Source organism: Phoenix dactylifera, chromosome 12 (genome assembly GCF_051530095.1).
Source record: "Phoenix dactylifera cultivar Ajwa chromosome 12, Ajwa_hap1_PhDact_Kaust_v1.1, whole genome shotgun sequence".
In the NCBI taxonomy this organism is placed as follows: domain Eukaryota; kingdom Viridiplantae; phylum Streptophyta; class Magnoliopsida; order Arecales; family Arecaceae; genus Phoenix; species Phoenix dactylifera.
In genome coordinates, this window is record NC_143201.1 from 28,290,960 (window position 1) to 28,311,169 (window position 20,210).

At 41.6% G+C, this 20,210-nt stretch overlaps 2 protein-coding genes across 2 annotated transcripts; both read left to right on the forward strand.

The window, feature by feature from the left end:
• The first annotated feature begins 1,252 nt into the window (after nt 1–1,252).
• Nucleotides 1,253–11,210, forward strand: LOC103709543 (RGG repeats nuclear RNA binding protein A-like). Its single transcript, XM_008794950.6, has 6 exons — nt 1,253–1,679; nt 1,882–2,284; nt 2,392–2,539; nt 10,446–10,601; nt 10,725–10,787; nt 10,880–11,210. The coding sequence occupies exons 1-6, from the start codon at nt 1,511–1,513 to the stop codon at nt 11,075–11,077; spliced, it is 1,137 nt and encodes a 378-aa protein (XP_008793172.1). The 5' UTR covers nt 1,253–1,510; the 3' UTR covers nt 11,078–11,210.
• A 7,706-nt stretch (nt 11,211–18,916) lies between these two features.
• On the forward strand, nt 18,917–19,728 carry LOC103709545 (abscisic acid receptor PYL2). The gene has a single exon (XM_008794952.5). The coding sequence runs from the start codon at nt 19,022–19,024 to the stop codon at nt 19,580–19,582; it is 561 nt and encodes a 186-aa protein (XP_008793174.1). The 5' UTR covers nt 18,917–19,021; the 3' UTR covers nt 19,583–19,728.
• Nucleotides 19,729–20,210: the final 482 nt, after the last annotated feature.

Consider the following 20,210-nt stretch of genomic DNA (forward strand, 5'->3'; position numbering starts at 1 on the left):
TCAATAGTGCTCTGAACCTGGTATTTGGTTGGTTTGAAGACCACCACTTCCATTCACCAACCTTGGCAGTATGGTTCATGCACTTTAGTGGAGCTCGTTCCTGTAATATAAATGTATAATTACTACTACTTTATAAAACATCAATAAACAAAATATAATGCTATAACAAATAAACAATACCTGTTGCCTCCAGATGGAAGCTGCTATATGCGTCCTGAAACTGATCAGGACGGACTCATCCTCTGGACCTCCTGGACATGGTCCAACGGACTCATCGTCTTCGCCCCTAGCGGGCATATCATCATGCTCTGACTCAGGAGAGTCCGATGGCATATGAGCAGGCTCGGGAGAAGCAATCCTAGCACGACGTCTCCTAGCTGACGCCGTAGGTCTAACTCCGGCGGGACGGGGATCCATGTCTGAAAATATAGAAATTCAATGTTAGGCTATATCAAAGAAAATAATTCAATTGCATACATAAATGTTCGGCACAAAATTCAGCACGGCACGCACCAGAACCCTTCTGTTCGGCTGCACAGTGCCGAACAGAAGGCTTCTGTTCGGCTTCACAGAGCCGGACAGAACCATTCTGTTCGGCACCGTGCAGCCGAACAGAAGGCTTCTGTTCGGCACCGTGCAGCCGAACAGAAGGCTTCTGTTCGGTTGAGTGTTGCCGAACAGAGGGCTTCTGTTCGGCACTGTTCAGCCGAACAGAACCCTTCTGTTCGGCGATCCAGTGCCGAACGGAGCACTGGAGGCGGGGGGGCGGGGAGCTACCTCGACGTGGTCGTGGAGGCGCCGGCGAGGTGCTCGTTGCTCGGGAGATGGCTGGGGAGGTGGTTCCGGGAGAATGCCGGCGACGAGAGGGAGAAGGGGAGAATGCCGGCGACGAGAGGGAGAAGGGGGAACGGGGGGGTTTTGGGCGAGGGAGAAGGGGGAGACGGAGGGGGTTTGGCCGCCGGCGAGGTGCTTGAGGTTCTTGAGGCGAAGTTTTTTGGGGGGAAGGGAGAAGCCGGCTGGAGTGGAGTTTTGGAGGGGAAGAGCGGGGTTGGGGGGGGTTTGGGGGGTGTAGAGAGCAATTTAGGTGAGGGGGTGGGGAGGGTGAAGGGTAATTTAGGATTTTTCAATTTTTTAGGGGTGTCCTTAGCAAATGGGGGGGTGTAGAGAGTATTTAATTTTTTTTTAATTTTTGGGGGGTGTCCTGAGCAATCGGGGGGGTGTATTTAGAACTATAAGTTCGAGGCAGGTGCCTGCCCGATATTAGGCCGTCGGTATCGGCTAGGGTTCTTCACTTCTTCTCGTGCTCTCGCACGCTCCTGCCCGCCGCCCCAAAAACCCTAGCTCTGTCCAATCCAATCCGAAGGGAGCTTCTTCGCGTCGATCCTAGGATTTGATGGCGATCGATTCATCCAGAATCATCATCTTCTCCCTCCGTTGATCCCTGCGTTGGGTTTCTGCGATCCCCTCCGATCCCGCCTGTAACCCCCCCCCCCCCTCCCAACCTTCGGACATGGCCTCCGCGAACCCTTTCGATCTCCTAGGAGACGACGACAACGACGATCCTTCTCAGCTGATCGCCGTCCAGCTGCAGAAGATCGCCACCAAGAAGCCCGCCCCCGCCGCTGCCCCTCCGGCGGCCGCCAAGCTTCCGTCCAAGCCGATTCCTCCTGTCCAAGCCGGTGGGTTCTATATGTCGTTCGAACGTTTCTGTGTCATTCTTTGTCAATGGGTTCTTCTGTGACAGTTTCCTAGTTTTTGTCGCTCGGAGCTATTTTTTAAATTAAATCTGGGATTTTTATTCTGGATTTTTTTGTTAAACCTTGCCGAGTTTTATATTCACGGTTACTTTCTGTTTTCCTTTTGGCGTGTTTGGATTTACAGTGAGGGAGGCGAGGAGCAATGCACCACCAGCACGAGGTGGTGCCGGTCGAGGTGGACCCGGGCGTGGTAGGGGTGGGCGTGGAGGTAGGGTTGGACCAAATAGAGAATTTGGTGATGGGAATGCCGATGGATTTACTGGGACTTATGGCAGCGGCAGCATTGGCGAGGGGGGGGATGCTGGCAAAGCTTTTGAGAGGGAGCGTGGAGGTCATGCCTCACAAAGGCAGCCATACCGTGGTGGTCGGCGCGGCGGATATGGCAACGAAGAGGCTGGGGTTGACTCTGGACGACCTCTACGGAGGGTTTATGAGCGACGCAGCGGAACTGGCCGCGGTTATGAGATGAAACGGGAAGGTGCAGGGCGTGCGAATTGGGGAACTTCGACTGATGATGCGCTTGCACAGTTAAGATGCATCTTTCATGGGATAATGTTGTTTTTATGGGTTTTATTTAGATATGCCTTTTTCTTTATGGAGTTACACTCACTGCTATAAATGTTTGACGGAATAGGGTGACAGAGGGTAGTGTGAACACTGATGAGAAGGTTGTAAGCCCTGAGAAGCAGCCAGAGCAGGAAGATGCACCATCCTCTGAGGCAAATAAGGATAACAAGGAGGGTGAAGTAAACGAGGCAGATGAAAAAGAGCCAGAAGAGGAGGTATGCCTGTCACCACTTTTATATCCGTTTCTTTATTTACTAGTGGATTATATGTTGGATGATTGGGCCCCAAAAACTCCTTTGGCAATGCAGCAAAGCATTTCTTTCTTTACATCCTATGGAAGCATTCACATGCCCAGTAATGTCATTAGTCTAGTTTGTTTCTTTGTCGGTGTATGGTATTTTTCTGACTCGAGTTTGTACCTAGCTGCAAATATGCTAGAACATCAACTTTGAGAGTCATCTCAAAGTTGTAACAACAACAAAAAAAGAAGTTAAAATGAAGTTAGTGTTCTTGTTGTTCAACAAAATGCATTTTGCATTGTCGAAATCAAGGTTCACCGTCTTGGAACTGAATCCTCTACCAGTGCCACACTAGCATAGTGTCGGTACGGTACGATATGAGTATCGGTATCAAATCGATACGGTATGGTATGCTCCGTACTTTCTTGTTTGGGCTGGTTTGGCGTACCATGGTTGAAATTGATCTTGTTTCAATGGTCTCAATGGTCTCCAATTTTTATGTATTATTTGGAGATCATACTTGAAGAATCATGCATTGGTCCAATCATAACTTAAGTAGGATTTGAGTATGCGCTACATAATTTATGATCATCCTTCCAACTAAAACTAGCCTCACAAGCTAAAAGTGAAGGTAAAGAAAAGAGGAAAATAGGAGGAAGATACAATAGCATTAAATTGAAAACAATGAGCTGGCACATAAATCTCCATAGCAACTTTGATTATGTTTTCTCATGAATCATTTTATATATTAAAGAATTCAGGTAATTTACACTTGTATTTCTACCCAGGCAGCATGCCATTGACTAAGTGCATCACTGCAAACTTCACCTCTTTTTACCTCTCTTATTTCAGATATATAAGAGAAGACTATTTTTTGCTTTTTGACATGTTCTCCTAACTATAGTAACTAGATAGTTTTTATTAAGATTCACCAAAGCAGTACTAGAGGTCGTATTAGCTAGCGACCGGTTCGATGCGGTATCGATACGTACCATACCAATCCTAGGTGCACCGAACCATGGGGGAGGGGGGAGGAGAGGGAGGGAGAGAAGGAGAGGGAGGGAGAGGGGCTTATGGCGAGTGGGAAGAGGAGGTGTGGGAGGACAAGAGAGAGGGGCGGTGAGGGAGGGAGATAGAGAGAAAAAAAAGAGGAGGGCTATAAAGAGGGGAAGAGAGCTAAAGAGGGGCTTACCTTGCCAGTGGTATCAATCAAAGGTCTCAATTTCTAGCCCCAACCATCGATTGGAGGTGGAGATGATGGTGTGGGCTAGGGGTTCAAATGAGCCAAGTAGCTTGCGAGCTATCCAAGCTCAACTTGACTTGACTCGGCTATTACTGAGCTCAAGTTGAGCTCGAGTAGCAAAATACTTGGCTTGAAGGTTTGCAAACCTAGTCAAGTGTATATATATATATATTTAATAATATTATATTATATTTATAATATATATTATTATTTTAATATTTTAAAAATACCATATTTGTTTTTTTTAATTTGACCGAATATCTAAATTTTAATCATATTTTGTAATTATGATTAAGGCTCAAATTTGAGCTCGAACTCAAGCTCGAGTATAGCTCAGTTGATATTCGAGTCGAGTCGAGTCAAGTCGATCTCGAGTATTACGTTTTTTTGACTGAATCGAGTTCGAGTTTGGATATTAAAACTTGATCAATCTCAAGTCGAGTTTTGAGACTGAATATTTTGAATTGAGTCAAGCCTCTAGCTACTTAACTCGACTTGATTGCACCCTGTGTGAGGGTTTCTATGGCATCAATTCAGAATGATGATGCCATCTTCAGCATTGCTGAAGGACTATTGTGTTAGCATCGAAGAAGGGGACGAGAGCAAGTGCAGTCAAAGCGGCCGAAGAAAGGACGAAGAAGTTTTTATAAGCTAAACCAACCCAAATAGCCGAACTATCCTGATGTCGTGTAGATTTGGTGTGGTACAAGACAAACTACCTAGATTTGGATCGCTTTGGAAATGTTGGTTCTCGTAGTTAGGGATATGATATGACATAGGAAGGAATGTATATTAAAACTTTGGGTCAGTCATCACCTACACTATGTTGGAGAGGGTTCCACAGAACAAGTGTTCTTGGAAATGCAGTTAGTAAGATGGAATTATATTAATAAAGAGTAACTAGATAATCATTTAGATGATTCGGATGTTTATATTGGTTAGAGGTGAAAGATCTTTGTTTTCTTTTGTACTTAGCCATTTTTTGTACTTTTTAAAAGAAAATTTAAATTATCTTGTTTGTTATTTGCCAAAATTTTTATAGGTGGCTAATAGCATGATCCTTATTAGATATCAGTTTTGTATCATCAACAAAAAAAGGGTTGAGGAATATTTATTGTGGCATAGCAACAAGACTTATATGACATAAGGTAGTCTTTTGTTGCAATAATGGAGGGTGCTTTGATTAATTTCTGTTATGCAGCTCTATGCTAACATGCATTTGACCCTATTGATTGCTCTACTTTTACATTTTACCTGCTTTTTCTTGCTCCTTTGGCTTCCACTGTTGCCCATCCATCAACTCTCAGATGAACAATCTCTGAAAACAGTGTTACTTAAAGCAACCCAAATTTCATCTCTGATGAAACTTTCTTGTCCATTGAGTCCTTCAAGAATAGGGTGACCTATTCTTTTCTAAGATCATATATTCTCTATTAATTGTTACGCTCATGTGCTCCCTTGATTTTAGCCATCATCATTACTAGACCAATTTTTAACTGGGTAATTCTATTACTTGCATAATTTTGAATTTTGCATTTCTAAAAGAACTCCTAGTGAAATGCATCATTTGGTTCTAATTATTATAGTACTTGTGCCTCATAGCCACTTTAGTTCCGGTACATTTTCTTTGAAAAAACCTGACTAGTTTACTCTAAATCCCTCTAAAATGATGTCCTAGTTTTTCACTACAAAGCCTACTTTCAACTCCTGTCCTAGAGAGGCTCCAGATTTGTCCATCAGGTTTGGAACATAGAATAAATCAAAAGATTAAACTCATGGCATACGAAGGGGTTGTGGATCTGAGCTGTTTCTAAATTTTTCCAGTGATCATAGTGCAAGCCACTGCCTCCCATATTTTTCTTCTGGCTCTTTCACGCGGAGGATCGCTGCTTCTTAATAAATTTGGAAACATGTCAATGGATCAACTGGACAACTACTTCTCATGTGTGGATTGTTCTTATGGGAAGTATCTGTTTGAGCTTATCTCATGAGATTGCTTTCATCTTATTTTGTACCTCATCTATTTTGGCACTTCAACTTCTTATGCAAGACTCATACCAACTTTTCACTTGTCACGCACCCATTGTTCATAGAACTAAGTCCATACTCTTTATTTTGCTTATGGGTATCTTTTTAGATCTTGTCTCATGAGATTTCGTTCATCCTATTTCATGCTTCATTTATCTTGTTACTTCAAATCCTTATGCAAGGGTTATATCAACTTTTCACTTGTTACACACCCATTGTTCATAGAACTAAATCCATACTCTTTATTTTGCTTAAGGTTGTGCAGTTTGATTGAGGTATCTTTTTCATTCTTGTCTCATAAGATTGCCTTCGTCTTATTGAATACTTCATTTATCTTGACGCTTCAACTTCTTAAGCAGCGCTTATATCAACTTTTCACTTGTTACACACCTATTGTTCATAGAACAAAGTCCATGTTTGCTTATGGTTGTTAAGTTTGATAGGTAATGGGATTACCTGGTGCATTGATGTATACTCATTACTTCATATAAAAACTACTTCCATGTAACTTGAGATGTGCTAGTTTAATACTTTACATTAATCTAAAACTTTTTTTAAGCTTGTCTTGAGGCAATGGTTTGTCTAAGTTTTCTTATAATTATTTTAAATTTCTCTTTAGGACTTGTGTACGGAATCCCAACTCTTTAAGCAAGCTTTCCAAGGTTCCAAGTGTGCAATGCAATTCTTTAGGAAATGAATGCTCTTCATATCCTCTTCTCCTTGTCCGCTCATGTAAATTAATGGCTTCAATATACAAATCAACAATGTGGGAATCCCTTCATCTTGTTATAATATCACTTTGTGCAAAAAAACTCCTCTTGAAATGAGTGAATGGGTATGTAGCCGGCTTTTTAGAATCAGTAGTTTATTGGGATGGGGGGTTGGTTTTTGCAGATCAACTAACTTTATGTTGTGAGGGTGCCAACTAGTTTAGTTGGTGAAATCACCAGAGATTGGGGACCAGTCATTGAGTCCTGCCCTCACCTTGATTTTGGTCAGGTCCTCTTGTTCTAGTTTTCAGAAAACTAGTTTTATGTTGTACCAAATGTGAGAAAATTTTTACTATTGTCTTTGTCACCTTGAACAAAAGTATTTCCCTCTATACTATTGTTGTTTGCAAGAAGGACCTTAGGAATTGTATTAAATTATTCTTTTGGTATAACTTCTCATTATGTCTTAGGAGAGAAAACATTATGCCTTTTCTTTTCCCCTTTATTCAATGCTTAGTATCTTGTATCGGGAGGTCACGTGGGAGGAGATTCATTAGGTTCAAAGTGGAGAACTGAAACTCTTGAAAGTTTTTTTGGGTAAGCAAACACCTGGGAAGTGGGGTTGAGAGTGAGTGTTTTCTGAAGTGGATGCGACACTGTAACAAAATAGTGCTTCTTTGAATATTTGATATATCATCATTGATTAAGTTTTTGTTGAGTGAATGCTATACTTACTATGTCCTTCTGCCATAAGCAACAACTATTCTTAACTGTTTCATTATAAGTAAATGTACCACCATGATTTGCCATCTTGCCTTTGAGAGAATCAATTGGCCAGCTGGTTCATAAGCTTGGACGTGCTGCTTTGGTTCCATTGCAAGCATATATTAAAAACTTTCTAAAGCTCTCTATACTTGTTGCTGGTGAGAAGGGCCTTGAATATTGCATCTAGCATTTTGTTTTTCCAAATAACTTTTTATTTCTTTAGGGGCTGGGTTTTTATCTGTACCGTATATAGCCAATCTAGTCTTTTATGATGTGAAACCGGAGGTGCATGCATGCAGTTGATTTTAAACAGTCCAATGGGCCCTGATTGAGCAACCGCTAACCCCTTATTTTGGGTTCTCATTGGATTGTAACTGGCCATTTTAATCCCGTTGTGGTGGTTTCAGCAAAAATTGACTGAGACTGATCATATTTGCCATTGCTATTCTATATATGGCTTTTGTGTCATCTTGGGATCATTTTGTCATTTTCTAAGTACATGTGAAAAATTAGTGTATATTTTGGGTTATATTTGTTTCTTTATGAATTTTGATGCATGTAGTGGCATTCCTCGTCAATGCAAGCTACACATTCGTAGTAAATTTTTGGACTCACCAAGTCTTGGCAATAATTTGCTAATTATTATGAGTAATCTAAATAACCTGTATTTATCATCCTAAATTCAGAAAGATACAAGTTAATGGAGGAAGAAACCTATTTTAATAGCAATTGCAAGTAAATTAAAAATCCAAAATAGAAGAAAAGTAAACCTTGATTCTACATATAATTGCTTTTCTACAATAGATGGTGTGGAATGGAAATGAATTGTTTCTATTCAAGATTTGGACATTTTATTGTTAACAGGGCCCCTATGCTTTCTAGTACCCATGAAGTTTTTTCTTAAGATTAAGCATATAGACTCGTTTGGAAACTTTGGGAACATTAAAAGAAATTGGGTGTGTCAAAAAAATTGAGCTCGAATTAAGTTTTAAGCTTGGATCATTGAGTTAGATGAGCTATATATAAATGCAGTCATATTTAGACTTTCTTTGAATGTAATTCATTTGATGGTAATCATAAAAAGTTCATAACCTTTTTTAAAGAAAAATCTTTTTACTCTGGATTGTTACACGTGTGTTAGATAACTAGTTAGCTATCAAGCGATTGGATAGTGCAGTCATACTTCAATTCTTCACCATATTCATTAGCTTTTAATATATATTTTTAAAAAGTACAGCCTTTTTAGCCGAAAAAACTGAATGGTACATCCAGTAAATCCAAACAACATACGCAAAATGTTTTAGTGTATGTTTCGTGGCATGCTTTAATTTTTCTATCATTGTCCTAATATTCATTGATATTTTGTTCAAAACTTTAGAACTCAAAGTAAAACTGTCAATACTGCCTCGACTGTCAAGACCAAAAATGGATGGACCCAGATGATATAGAATCACGTTTCTATCTGTTGGCATACACTTAATAGTAGCTATGTTATGGCCAATCCAAAGGGTCTTGCATAGTGCTGAGTCAAGTGCAATTGCAGGCACTCCATTTCACCTGGCCTACATATACTTTTTGTTGTGGCAACATCAAGGAATTGGCACGCTCTTCATATCACGCACAATTCAGAAAACTGCCATACATCTCGGTGTCATGTATCATATGTAGAATATCTTATGATGTAGCTTTCAGATCTGGTGATCAAACACATATTGGAACCTCTAGCGTATGCAAAAACCAAATCAAGACCATGAAAATGCTGAAGTCATGAAAATGGAATCAACAGGTCCTACTGAAAGCATAAGTGAATTTTTGTGCCTTGGGTGCAATCCATATCTTCTATTACTTTGCGGCCGATCCAAAGGGGCTTGCATGGCATGAGCCAACAGCATATGCAAGCGCTCCATTTCACCCGGCCTAAATATACTTGTGGTAGCATCAAAGAATTGGCATGTTTTTCATGTTTTGTGCAATACAACAAGCTGCCATACATTATCAATTTTATATTATGTATATAATATGCTGATGTAGTTTCAGATCTGGTGATCAAACATGCATTGGTAGCTCTTGTTTAGCCTTGTCATTGAATTTTTCTGTTCATTTCTTGACTTAGTTGTTACATTTCTGTACTTCTAGATCCTATTCAAGATTTTTTTTTCAAGTATATATATTTTTAAGGCATTTTAGTTCTTCTAGATTCTATTCAACAGTTTAGATTTCTTTTTCTCAACTTATCTTTAATTGAATTAGGTAGCGCATGTAAATTCCATTTTTCCCTGCTTTTGTGTATTTTTTATCATATGTGCATGCATTCGTAAGTTTCATATATATGACCCCACTGCAGAATTATGATGTTATGATATTAATTATGTCCAGTCCATTTAAGTTGTGCTCTAGACAGTTTACTTCCGTGGCTAGGAGTCATTTATGGGGATGAACCAAAAATGATTTTTGGCCTACTTCCGCTACCTTTTATTACGACAAGTAGATGCTCCTTTGTGCTGCTAGAAAAGTGGCAGCAGGTTCCAGTCTTGACCTCTTCTTTCATTCACAATGCTTTCTCGACCATAGTCCAGAAACAAGGTATCCTTTATTTTTTATTCTGTGTAGAGAAGTTGGTAGGAAAACTGATAGAACCTTTTGCATATATGAAAATCACATGTACATTCCAGAATGAAATTATGACACTTGGAAATTGTTTGCTTGGCAGGCTTACTTAATAGGTTTACTCAAGACCTAAAATAAATGAATTATGGAAGGAAATTATCTAGTTCTTGTATTGGAAAATCTAATTGGTCTTAAAATCTGAAAAATGAGTATTATTGAAATCAGGTTTCACCCTTTTTTTTTTTGTAGCACTCTGGTCTCCATGAAACATTGCGTTTATGTTTATTGCATGACTGGAACAGACTGTTGAAATACCCCTCAGAAAACCACGAGAAGCAAATGAATTCAATTGTTGCTCATTGAAATCATTTTGCACTTATTGTATATGTTTAGTTTAAATTCATTCAATTTCACTTACATCTTACCATTTTGCACGTATGTAGTTCTCTTGGGGACTTTTTTTTCCCATTTGTTTCCAACATTGGTTCGTCTGCACATGCTATATTCACTGGCTGAACTGGTTGGATAGGAGATGACCCTAGAGGAGTATGAGAAGATAAAGGAGGAGAAACGAAAAGCACTGCTTGCATTGAAGCCTGAAGAGAGGAAGGTTGAGCTTGACAAGGCCTTTGAGTCCATGCAGCAGCTTTCTTTGAAGAAAGGAGAGGATGTCTTTATTAAATTGGTAAGAAAGCTGATGCTTTTATTAAATTGTAGTCATTTTGCCCTTGCATATTCCATCCTATTGATGTGTCCAGTTTCTCATAGTTATAACTAGGTGTTCTAACATAAAATATGATCGAGATAGGGTACTGACAAGGATTCAAGTAAAAAGAGGGAGAATGCTGATCGAGGAGAACGAGCCAGAAAGGTAATATGTTTGACTATTGTAGTTGTCCTTTGCTTGGAATAATTTCCTGACTGTGTATAATTATGATTGTCGGGGTTCCTTGTCTATGTTAGTTTTTCAGCATCAATGAGTTTTTGAAGCCTGCTGAAGGAGAAAGATATTACAGTCCTGCTGGCCGTGGTCGCGGTCGCGGCAGGGGACGAGGTGATCGCAGAACATTTGGGGATGGTTTTGGCAGGGGAGGCACAGTCACTGCTGCTGCCCTTTCAATTGAGGATCCTGGACAATTCCCCACACTTGGCGGGATATAGTGTGCTTGCAATCCACTTGCACTCGGTTTTTATCTGCCACTGTTTTAATTTAATCTTTTTTCAAATTTAGAGAGTTGATGTCTGGATTCAGTATGAATAATCTTTTGAGTATCAAAAAGAACGCTTTTTTAAATCTCAGTTGCCTAATGTACTCCTTAGCATTATTACGTTTCCTGCAGCAAGTGCTTAACTTTGGTTAGAAATTTTCGTGCTTATGTTCCATAATTCAAAACCTATAGGACTGAAGTGTGTTGTTTTTTTTTTTTTTTTTCCGAAATGCCTTGTGCTGCTATCTTGCCGTATCCTGGCACTTGCAGACGGGTGATGTCCTTGTATCTGTTATACTGGATGCTGGGATGGTCCCATCTTGATATGTGGAATCGTGCTTTGTCTCGATATCTTACTGTGACTTCAATTCTTGGTTATGGGCCAACATTGGGCTACTTGAGCATCCATTTTCAATGTTGTAGTAAATTCAGTTTGCTGGGTTGGTGCAAATCTTCCGTTTCAGCTTTAGTCATCTACCACAGTTTGTGTATCATAAAAAATTAATGAAAACAAGGGATTTTTATAGCTCTGATTTTAGTCTTATTATTTAGTATTTTATTCAAGGGATTGGAATAAAGCAAGGAGAAGGTACTTTTTTCCTCTTCCGAATTGGATCCAGAGAGGGAGCTGATTGGCATCTAGTTTGTATTTCCGTCACAGGCATTGGTTTTTTTGTTCGAGATTTGGGATGAAGATGCAGCCAGCTCTTACAGCAGTTGTCTTTTAGAAATGGTTATCTAGCCTGGCAAGAAGAAAGCATCCTACTGGGGAAATTGTTTGTTAAATTGCAGTTGATGCATGTAGGCTTTTGGATTTTTCCTTGATGTTTTCGCATGATATGGAGAATGCCACTCCTCTTCCAGGCCCAGTTCCTCTAACCATCTGTGCTATCCTCAATAATCCCCTTTGAGAAGATGTTGCAGGGTTGGCAGACAAAGTTCAGGTGGGACTGGAAGCCACATCCCAAGTCTTGAACAAATTGCAATCATGGGAGGAGTTGAGGAAAATGATGGAGTCACCAAGGGATGTGGAGTTCAATTGGTTGACAGCAACCTAGATTAAGAAGTCATGCAGAACTGCTTTGTGTTGTATGTCCTCCAAAACCGCTCCTTTGAATGCTCGTACCTACTTTCACAGTTATTGCAGCCTTGCATCCATGTTATGGCACGGCCAGTGAGAATGGCGCCCGAAGTCCTTTCAGTTATGTTTTTTTTTTTTTTTTTGGGGGGGGGGGGGGGGGGGGGGGGGGGGGACAATCGGCTTACATATTCGACGAGCGTGAATACGGTCAACAAAATCAAAAAAACATAAGACTATATAAAACTTCTGGTAGCGATTCGTGGTCTACTTAGACAAAGCCGATGAGCCATAAAGAAGGCAACCCAGTCGGCAGCACCGTTCGCCTTTCTGTATACATGTATGGCCTGGTGGGAGCTGCACTCTCCCAAAAGTCTGCAGATATCACGGACCATCAGTCTCTCCTCAGTGGCACGTCTCCGTCGCCGGATCCATGCGATCACCGAAGCCAAGTCTCTCTCAAGTAGGATGCGAACCGCCCCCAATACCTGTCGGGCATAGGACAACCCCTCCTAGGCAACTCTAAGCTCTGCGCACGCAACAGACGTGTCGTAGATCTGCCTTCCTCCTGTCACCACAAGTCTAGCAGCGTGGTCTTTGATGATGAATCCCGCATCTCCGCAACTCCCATCTTCGCCCACATTGCCATCGAAGTTCATCTTGAGGAAGCCAGAGGGTAAGGGCACTTAGAAAACGCGTACAATCCTGAACACTGCAAGAGTAGAATGGGAGCCCTAGATGTCCCTGGTCAATCCAACAGGTGAAGGCTCAGTAGTCATTGACCTCTGTCGCGTGAAATAGTGCTCTGGCCGCCGCCACCCTCGGATAAGAGCGGCCATCCTCAAATACCCAGGCATTCCAGTCCAACCAACAATGGTAAGCTAGGTAGACAGCACATGTCTCCCTCTCCTCAAGCTTGGGTCTCCGCACTGACGCATCCAAGAAGCATAGGAACTCCTCAATGGTCGTCCACCCCCTCCACTGGTTGGCCGTGGTACACTCCCAAATTTGCCCGGCCCGCGAGCACTCAATAAGAGCATAGTAAATGGACTCCTCTGTCTCCAGGCACACCACACAAGCTGTTCGAATCCTCACCCTCCACTGCACCATCACTTCTCTGGTCAGCAAGCATCTCCAGGTCACCTTCCAGAGGAACAAGGCAATGCAGGGGTGAACGTGCATGCTTCAAATCCATCCTCCATCAATCTATCGTGTCAGAGGCCGCTCAACTATCTCAGATATGCTCCGGGCACGCACCGCCGACCTCCCAATCGTGCTCCAAACTTGTTAGTGTTAAAGCATAGGGCGGGGTTTTTTGTTGGGAGCTTATTCCTACGCTGAATGCTATAAGTTTCGGAGTAAACACAGAAAAATCGCTGGGTGGACCCTTCAATGGCTCATTGTCCTACTCCACCCTACCGGATTCTCTTGGCCCTGGAATCCCTAGTAAGGGATTTATATGACTCACGCACTGAGCATGAATTTGCAGTCCAAAAGCTTAAGCTATTAGGTATAGAACTGTTCAGACCTTTGAACTCATACAGCACCTCCTATCTCATCGACATGGGTCTATGACAAGCAGCTTGAAATATTAAGGCTCTGTAATGAAGGTAGAGGAAGGTGAAGGTCGGCCTCAATGGCCATCTATATATTGAGTATTTGCCTTTCTTTTCAAACTTAATAATGTGTATAACAAACAATATAAAATTCTTCGAGGATCCGCCCGTCACAGAAGAAGGCAACGGTATGAATCGTGAGACAACAACTAATAATGAAAACTTTATAATCTAAACATTATTAGATTAGCTCATGTTTTTTTTTTCAGTTTTTGAGAAATGATTAATCCATGAACCTATGATCAGATTAAGAAAATGCAATCGAGTGCTCGTAGATACCAAACTTTAGTAAATAAAAAAATTTTGCCGCACAGAGCAGGGTTGGAGATTCTCTTGGACATGATTAGTGTTGCTTGCTCCGCGCTTCATAATACATTGGAAAAAGCTGAGATTTGTTATGCAAGTGTTCTAAAGTTATCAATTGGCCACTTTCTTGCAAGTTCTCTACGCCATCATGGCAAGTGGTACCAATAAACCACTATCTGTTAGAAGTAATTTAGCCAATTGTGATTGGTTCCTCCATTCATTCAACATTTTCTCATGATTTAAATCTTTGACCCAATGAAGGAGGCATAGCACACATGGTTAGAAACTATAACTTACAATCATTATATTGGTTGTCACGGCATTTATAGTTAGTCAGAAAAAAAAACGAAAGAAAAATCTCAAAAGTTCAAATAGGAATCATAATAATAAAGCAGGAACAATTACAATGAAGAACAAGAATCATTAAACTGTCACATTATACAACTTTTAAGCTTGACATCTACCTTTTCCATTCTTTGCTGCACCGCTTTACATCCCTAATTCCAGCTTTTTTTATATACCATGAGACTAGCTTTCAAAATTTATCTATAAATTATAAAGCATCACAATCCATTATATATATATATATATATATATATATATAAAGAAATTTGATAGCCATCACAAACAAGATAGGAGCTGTCTTGGAGCAGGATATCAGAAGTGATTTTGTTCTAATGGTCTATACCTTCCCTCACTGCTTGGATTAGGAAGAAACTTAGGAGTTCAACTCAATGAGGCGGCTCTCTCACTGATCACCGTTATTCAAAAAAAAAAAAAAAATCATCAAGCAGTTTGCAAATTAAATAAGATAATTTAACAATGTTTGATATGAAGTCCAGCTATGAAGAGAAATCTTTGGCTGCTTTTGATTCAGGAACAAAAATTGGAATAAAAATAGTTATTCCTTTTGAAATATTTATTCCACTAGTTATTTTTGTTTGGCTAAATATTCCGAAATAACTCTTGATTGATCAAAGTGCTTTTGTTTATGAAGAAACAAAAGATGTGGGATTAAAAGAGGGTCTTACTCTAGGACTATTCGAACTCTTTATTTTGGTAGAAAATAGGATTACAGAGTTCTCAAGTAAGTACAGTCACTCCTATCGGCAAGCATAAGTCAGTCCTCGAAACTCCATGGCCAAGCATCATTCCAAATCCTAGCAGTCAGATGATCTACTGCATATATAGCAAGCCAATCAGTACAATTGTTTCCCTACATTAGTAGGGTTGCGACTTAGGTTGGCTGGGTCTGCTCAGGGGCGAAACCTGATCTAACCCACCCACTAATCTCTCAGCTCTAACACAACCCAACCCAACCCAACCTAGTCTCAAGTTGAGATTTTTTTTTTAACCCAACTCAATCAAAAGCTATTTTAAGCTAAATTCCAGTTGCATAGGGTTAGCTAGGTAAGGTTGAGTTAGATTGTGCCATGTAATTTGAGTTAACCGGTTTTCATAGAAATTTTAAGATAAGAAAAAGTTTTGGATTTTTTGTTGCTTTAATATTGTTAATTCGAATTCTCAATCATTCGTGAATTTTAATGGTAAAGTTATACACAATTTAATAAATTTAAATATATATTACATAAATATAAATAATCCATATAAAATATAGATATAAATTATTTATTTACATAGTGGGGCAAATCGAGTTAAGACAAGTTATGTTGGTTTAGATTGTATTTAGCTTGGATAAGGTCAAGTTTGGGTTGGGTTGAAGGTCCATCCTATCCCAACCATAATTGAGGTGGAGTTGGAATTTTCGAGTCTGAGCCAACTTAAATTTATAAATCATAATCTAATCTAATCTAATGAGCAGGTTAAAAAACATGGGTCCGGGTTGAGTCCAACTCAAGCTACACCACTGCATCGGTGTCTGATAGGTTCATGAAACTTTGCCGATGTGCAAATTAGGAGTTTCTAAACACTGACAAATTTAACCAAGATAACTATTTGACCCTTATTTAGTTTTTTTAACATGCTTGACTCTGATTTTTCGTGCCTTGTTCTGACGCTTGCGTCGCCTCTTGAGGACACCAGCGAATTAAAACAGTCTTTCTTTTAATTTGGAGAAAAAAAAAGAGGAAAGGCAATGCACGGATGGATACTGAGATTTTTTTTTTTTTTTTTAAATGGTATTGAGTACATCCTGCCAAATCAAAAACAAGTAAAGACTACAAACGAGGGGGAATATTCCCATGAATGTTCAGATGATCTTCTGAAAGTGTCGGATAACAAAGAAGGCGATCCAGTCTGCGGCACTGTTCGCCTTTCGGAATACATGTACTGTCTGAAAAGAGCTCAGCTCCTGAATCAGTTTACGGATATCACGAATAAGAGGATAACCATGACCATATCTGTTCACTCCCTGCACCCAATCAATCACAACTGAAGAATTCTCCTCAAGGCAAATGCACTTAGTACTAAGTATCTGTCTCGCAAAAAAGATTGCCTGTAGCTCCGTTCCAACTACAATAAGACCGGGCATGCAGTGACCTGCAGTAGGACCAGGCTACCCTCTCGTGATTTCTCTCGGCGGCACAAAGGATGGGTGGAGCGTCCACAGAAAAATAAAATAAAAAAAAGAAAAAGTTCTACCCATGATTGTAGCTGAATCCAAGGAACCAAAACGTACGGAAGCCTTTACGTTAACTTTTTAGATCTTTTTACTTACTTTGGGGCATAAATTATTGGACACATACATCCAGCCAAAGAACACATACATCCAGCTATTGACCTATGTAAATTATTGTACGAGAGATGTATAAAAAGTCCAAGAGCAGAGTCCCAGAAACACTGCACAAGTAAGTCAAAATTCAGGAGAACACAGCGGCCCGCTTATCCTTCCAGGAAGAAGACGCCCAAGTTCGCCTCAGCTTGCCAGGTAGAAACTCTCATGCTTGCTTGCAATTCAACTATACCACACTTGTCCCTTACTCCACATCCGTATGGACTCTCTCTCTAGGATAACTTATTCTATGATTCAATTTGACCAATTTATAACATAGATGCCTTGGAATATAATATCAAATAATTGCGTTTGTTTTTTTTTTCTTTTGATATTTTTATGGCAGCAAGGCTGCATGACGGGCTTGCCTTTTTCTTATGAATATCCATGCAAACCCTTATAATTTCTACTTCATTCCATATGTTTCCATCGTCATACTTGAATTCAAAACCTATTGCAAATTAGCAAGCTTCAACTCGTGTAATCTTGCTGCTAATCCATTCATTTGCTATGTTTTTTGAATTTCTTTTTTTTTTTTTACTACAAGGTGACAAGAAATGTGGAGCCTAAGGAATTTTTAGTTTAAACTAGAACAACAAAGGCAGGCGGGGAGTGAGGGTTCCTGCCGGATATGGAGCTTGTCAGGCGATGGAGAAGACCATCTACCATGTTCTTTTTGGGTGCCCGAGAGCCAGTCAGATATGGAGATGTGCTTCAGCTCAGCCTGACCAGAGGCAGATGTAGGCGTCCACTAAGGAGTTCCTACGACATTTGGAGGTCTCGATCTGGGGGTCTGTACAAGAGGAGAGGGGGACTCGTGATGCCTATCTGGCCTATCACTGTGGGCTGGAGAGAGATGCACGGGTTTTCGACGGCGAGAGCCTCCATTCGAGGGTGGTGGCGGACCGAGCTCTACGGCATGCGGCGGAGATCATCGGTACTATTGAGGCTTCATCTACTGGGTTGGTCAGGGACATCTGGGGCCCCCATTCTGCTCTTGCAGCGTCCATGACGATATTGGTATATATCCTAGGTGCCCCCACCTCCTGACTTTCTTAAGGTGAACTTCGATGGCAGCGTAGCAACGGACGGAAGTTGCGGAGGTGTGGGATTTATTATCAGGGATCATGACGCCAGACTTGTGGCGGCAGGTGGGCGAAGGATTTTTGATTCATCAATGGTGACCGCGGAGCTTCAGGCGGCTTAGGAGGGTGTCTCCTATATGAAGCGGGTACTAGGTACGGATCGCATCCTTCTCGAGGGAGACTCGACCATGGTGATCAAGTGGATCCGGAAAGAGAGGTGCTCAGTTGAGGACCGGTCACTGCTCCACGATATTCGCAGAACTTTGGGGGAGGCTGACTCTGGTGTGAGTTCTATCCTCAGCGCGAAGAGAAATAAGAATACATAAAGATTGAGCATCAGAAAGAGAGGGAGAGAGTACGTGTGTGGTCAAGAGAATATTTGGGCTTCTGAACTAGTTCCTCCGCACATCCTAGTAGAGTATTATGTATTCTTGGACAGCTATCATCAGAAGATGGACGGTCATAAAACAATGTACTTTTTTTATGGCAGCCATCGACGGCGGCACAACACCCTATCCATGCACGTGTACTCGTAAGGTTCTACTCCCCACCTTCCACCCCCTCCCTCCTCCGCTCACATGATCCACGAACCTACAGCTCTGCCCTTCCGGTTCCGGCGAAAGCGACAATGCTCCCAATTTAGCCCCCTTTGTCTCGAAATCACCGTAGATTTGCTCTCAGATTTGCATGCTCGTCCTCTTGACCGATAGAGCCCGATTGGCCCGAACCCTTTTGCTACTCGCCACTAGGCCTTCATCTCAATTTAGTTGAGGACTCGTTCCTTTCCAACCACGTACTACTTCTTTGCCTTTTTCTAATCCCCCAGCCCGCCCCTAGTTTTTAAACTTTGGTAAGGGGCATTCCCCACCTTACCACTTCAAGCCAAAAAAGAGTCTTGCAACTTACATACAATAAAGAAATTCTAGTTATTGCATCGTATATTCGTACATACGCAAGGGCATATCAGTCTCTCCAGAAAAAAAGAAAAAGAAAGGAAAACAAACAAGCCTCTACATAAAGAAGTTAACTATCTCTTCCCCCTCACCTCTCAAAGTCCCAAGAGAAGAAGAAGAGCTTGCCCATGGAGCCTCACAACATCACTCCTCCACAAGGGCTGACACGGGAGGAGTTTGCCGGGCTGGAGGAGGTCATCCGGGCGCACCACTCGTTCCCTCGGGCTCCCGGGACGTGCACGTCTCTCATCACGCAGCGCATCGATGCACCGCTCCGGGCGGTGTGGCCCATCGTCCGGAGATTCGACCGCCCGCAGCGGTACAAGCACTTCATCAAGAGCTGCAACCTCACCTCGGGGGATGGTGGCGTGGGGAGCGTACGGGAAGTGACTGTGATCTCCGGCCTCCCTGCATCGACGAGCACCGAGAGGCTGGAGATTTTGGACGATGAGCGGCATATACTTAGCTTCAGCGTCATGGGCGGAGAGCACCGCCTCAAGAACTACCGCTCGGTCACGTCGGTGACCGAGTTCATAAGGGACGACGGGAAGCCATATACGATCGTTCTGGAGTCGTACGTCGTCGACATACCGGAGGGAAACACGGAGGAGGATACCAAGATGTTTGTCGACACTGTCGTGAGGCTCAACTTGCAGAAGCTTTCAGCGGTGGCGATGGCTTCCGTGTAAGAAGGAATACTTGACGGTGGTGATGTTGATGATGATGGCAACATGATAGAGGTCATGATGGGTTTCTTCTTTTCCCTTTTTCTTGTATAATTTTTTTTTTTTTTAACCTAAAAGTTTTATTCTGAATTCGAATGTCTAGTGTTTGAGGAGGGGGAAGCAAGTGGGTTGGTCTTCCAATGCAGGTTTGCTGTGTATATTCCTAGTTTGGTGGGTTCTTGTTTTAATTTGGTGTAGCAAAATGTTAAGGGAAGAGTGGATCTTTGCTTCAGACTCTCTCCATCTCTCTTTCTAAATTGAGTGTAAACCGTGAAAGCTCTTAGGATATGAAGCCCAATTGAAGGCCGTCGATCCTCCATGATGCACCATCAGCTTTCCACCTAGAAACCTACTCCGTTATATCTTAGGTTGGGCCACGAGAGAGTAAACCATTTATTGGACGGTCAAGAGCCTATGCAATATTGGAGGTGAAGCGGTTGGTGGGCTAGGTAGACAGGGACGGTGGCCTTTGAGAGGCTTGAGATGAATGAGGGGGTCAGAGTGAGGGAAGCCGAGAAAAGTTTGGTTGGCGAATTGGAAAGGAAGCTAGAGAGAGGCGTGGGTGGAGGAGCCTGCAGTAAGAGAAGAACGA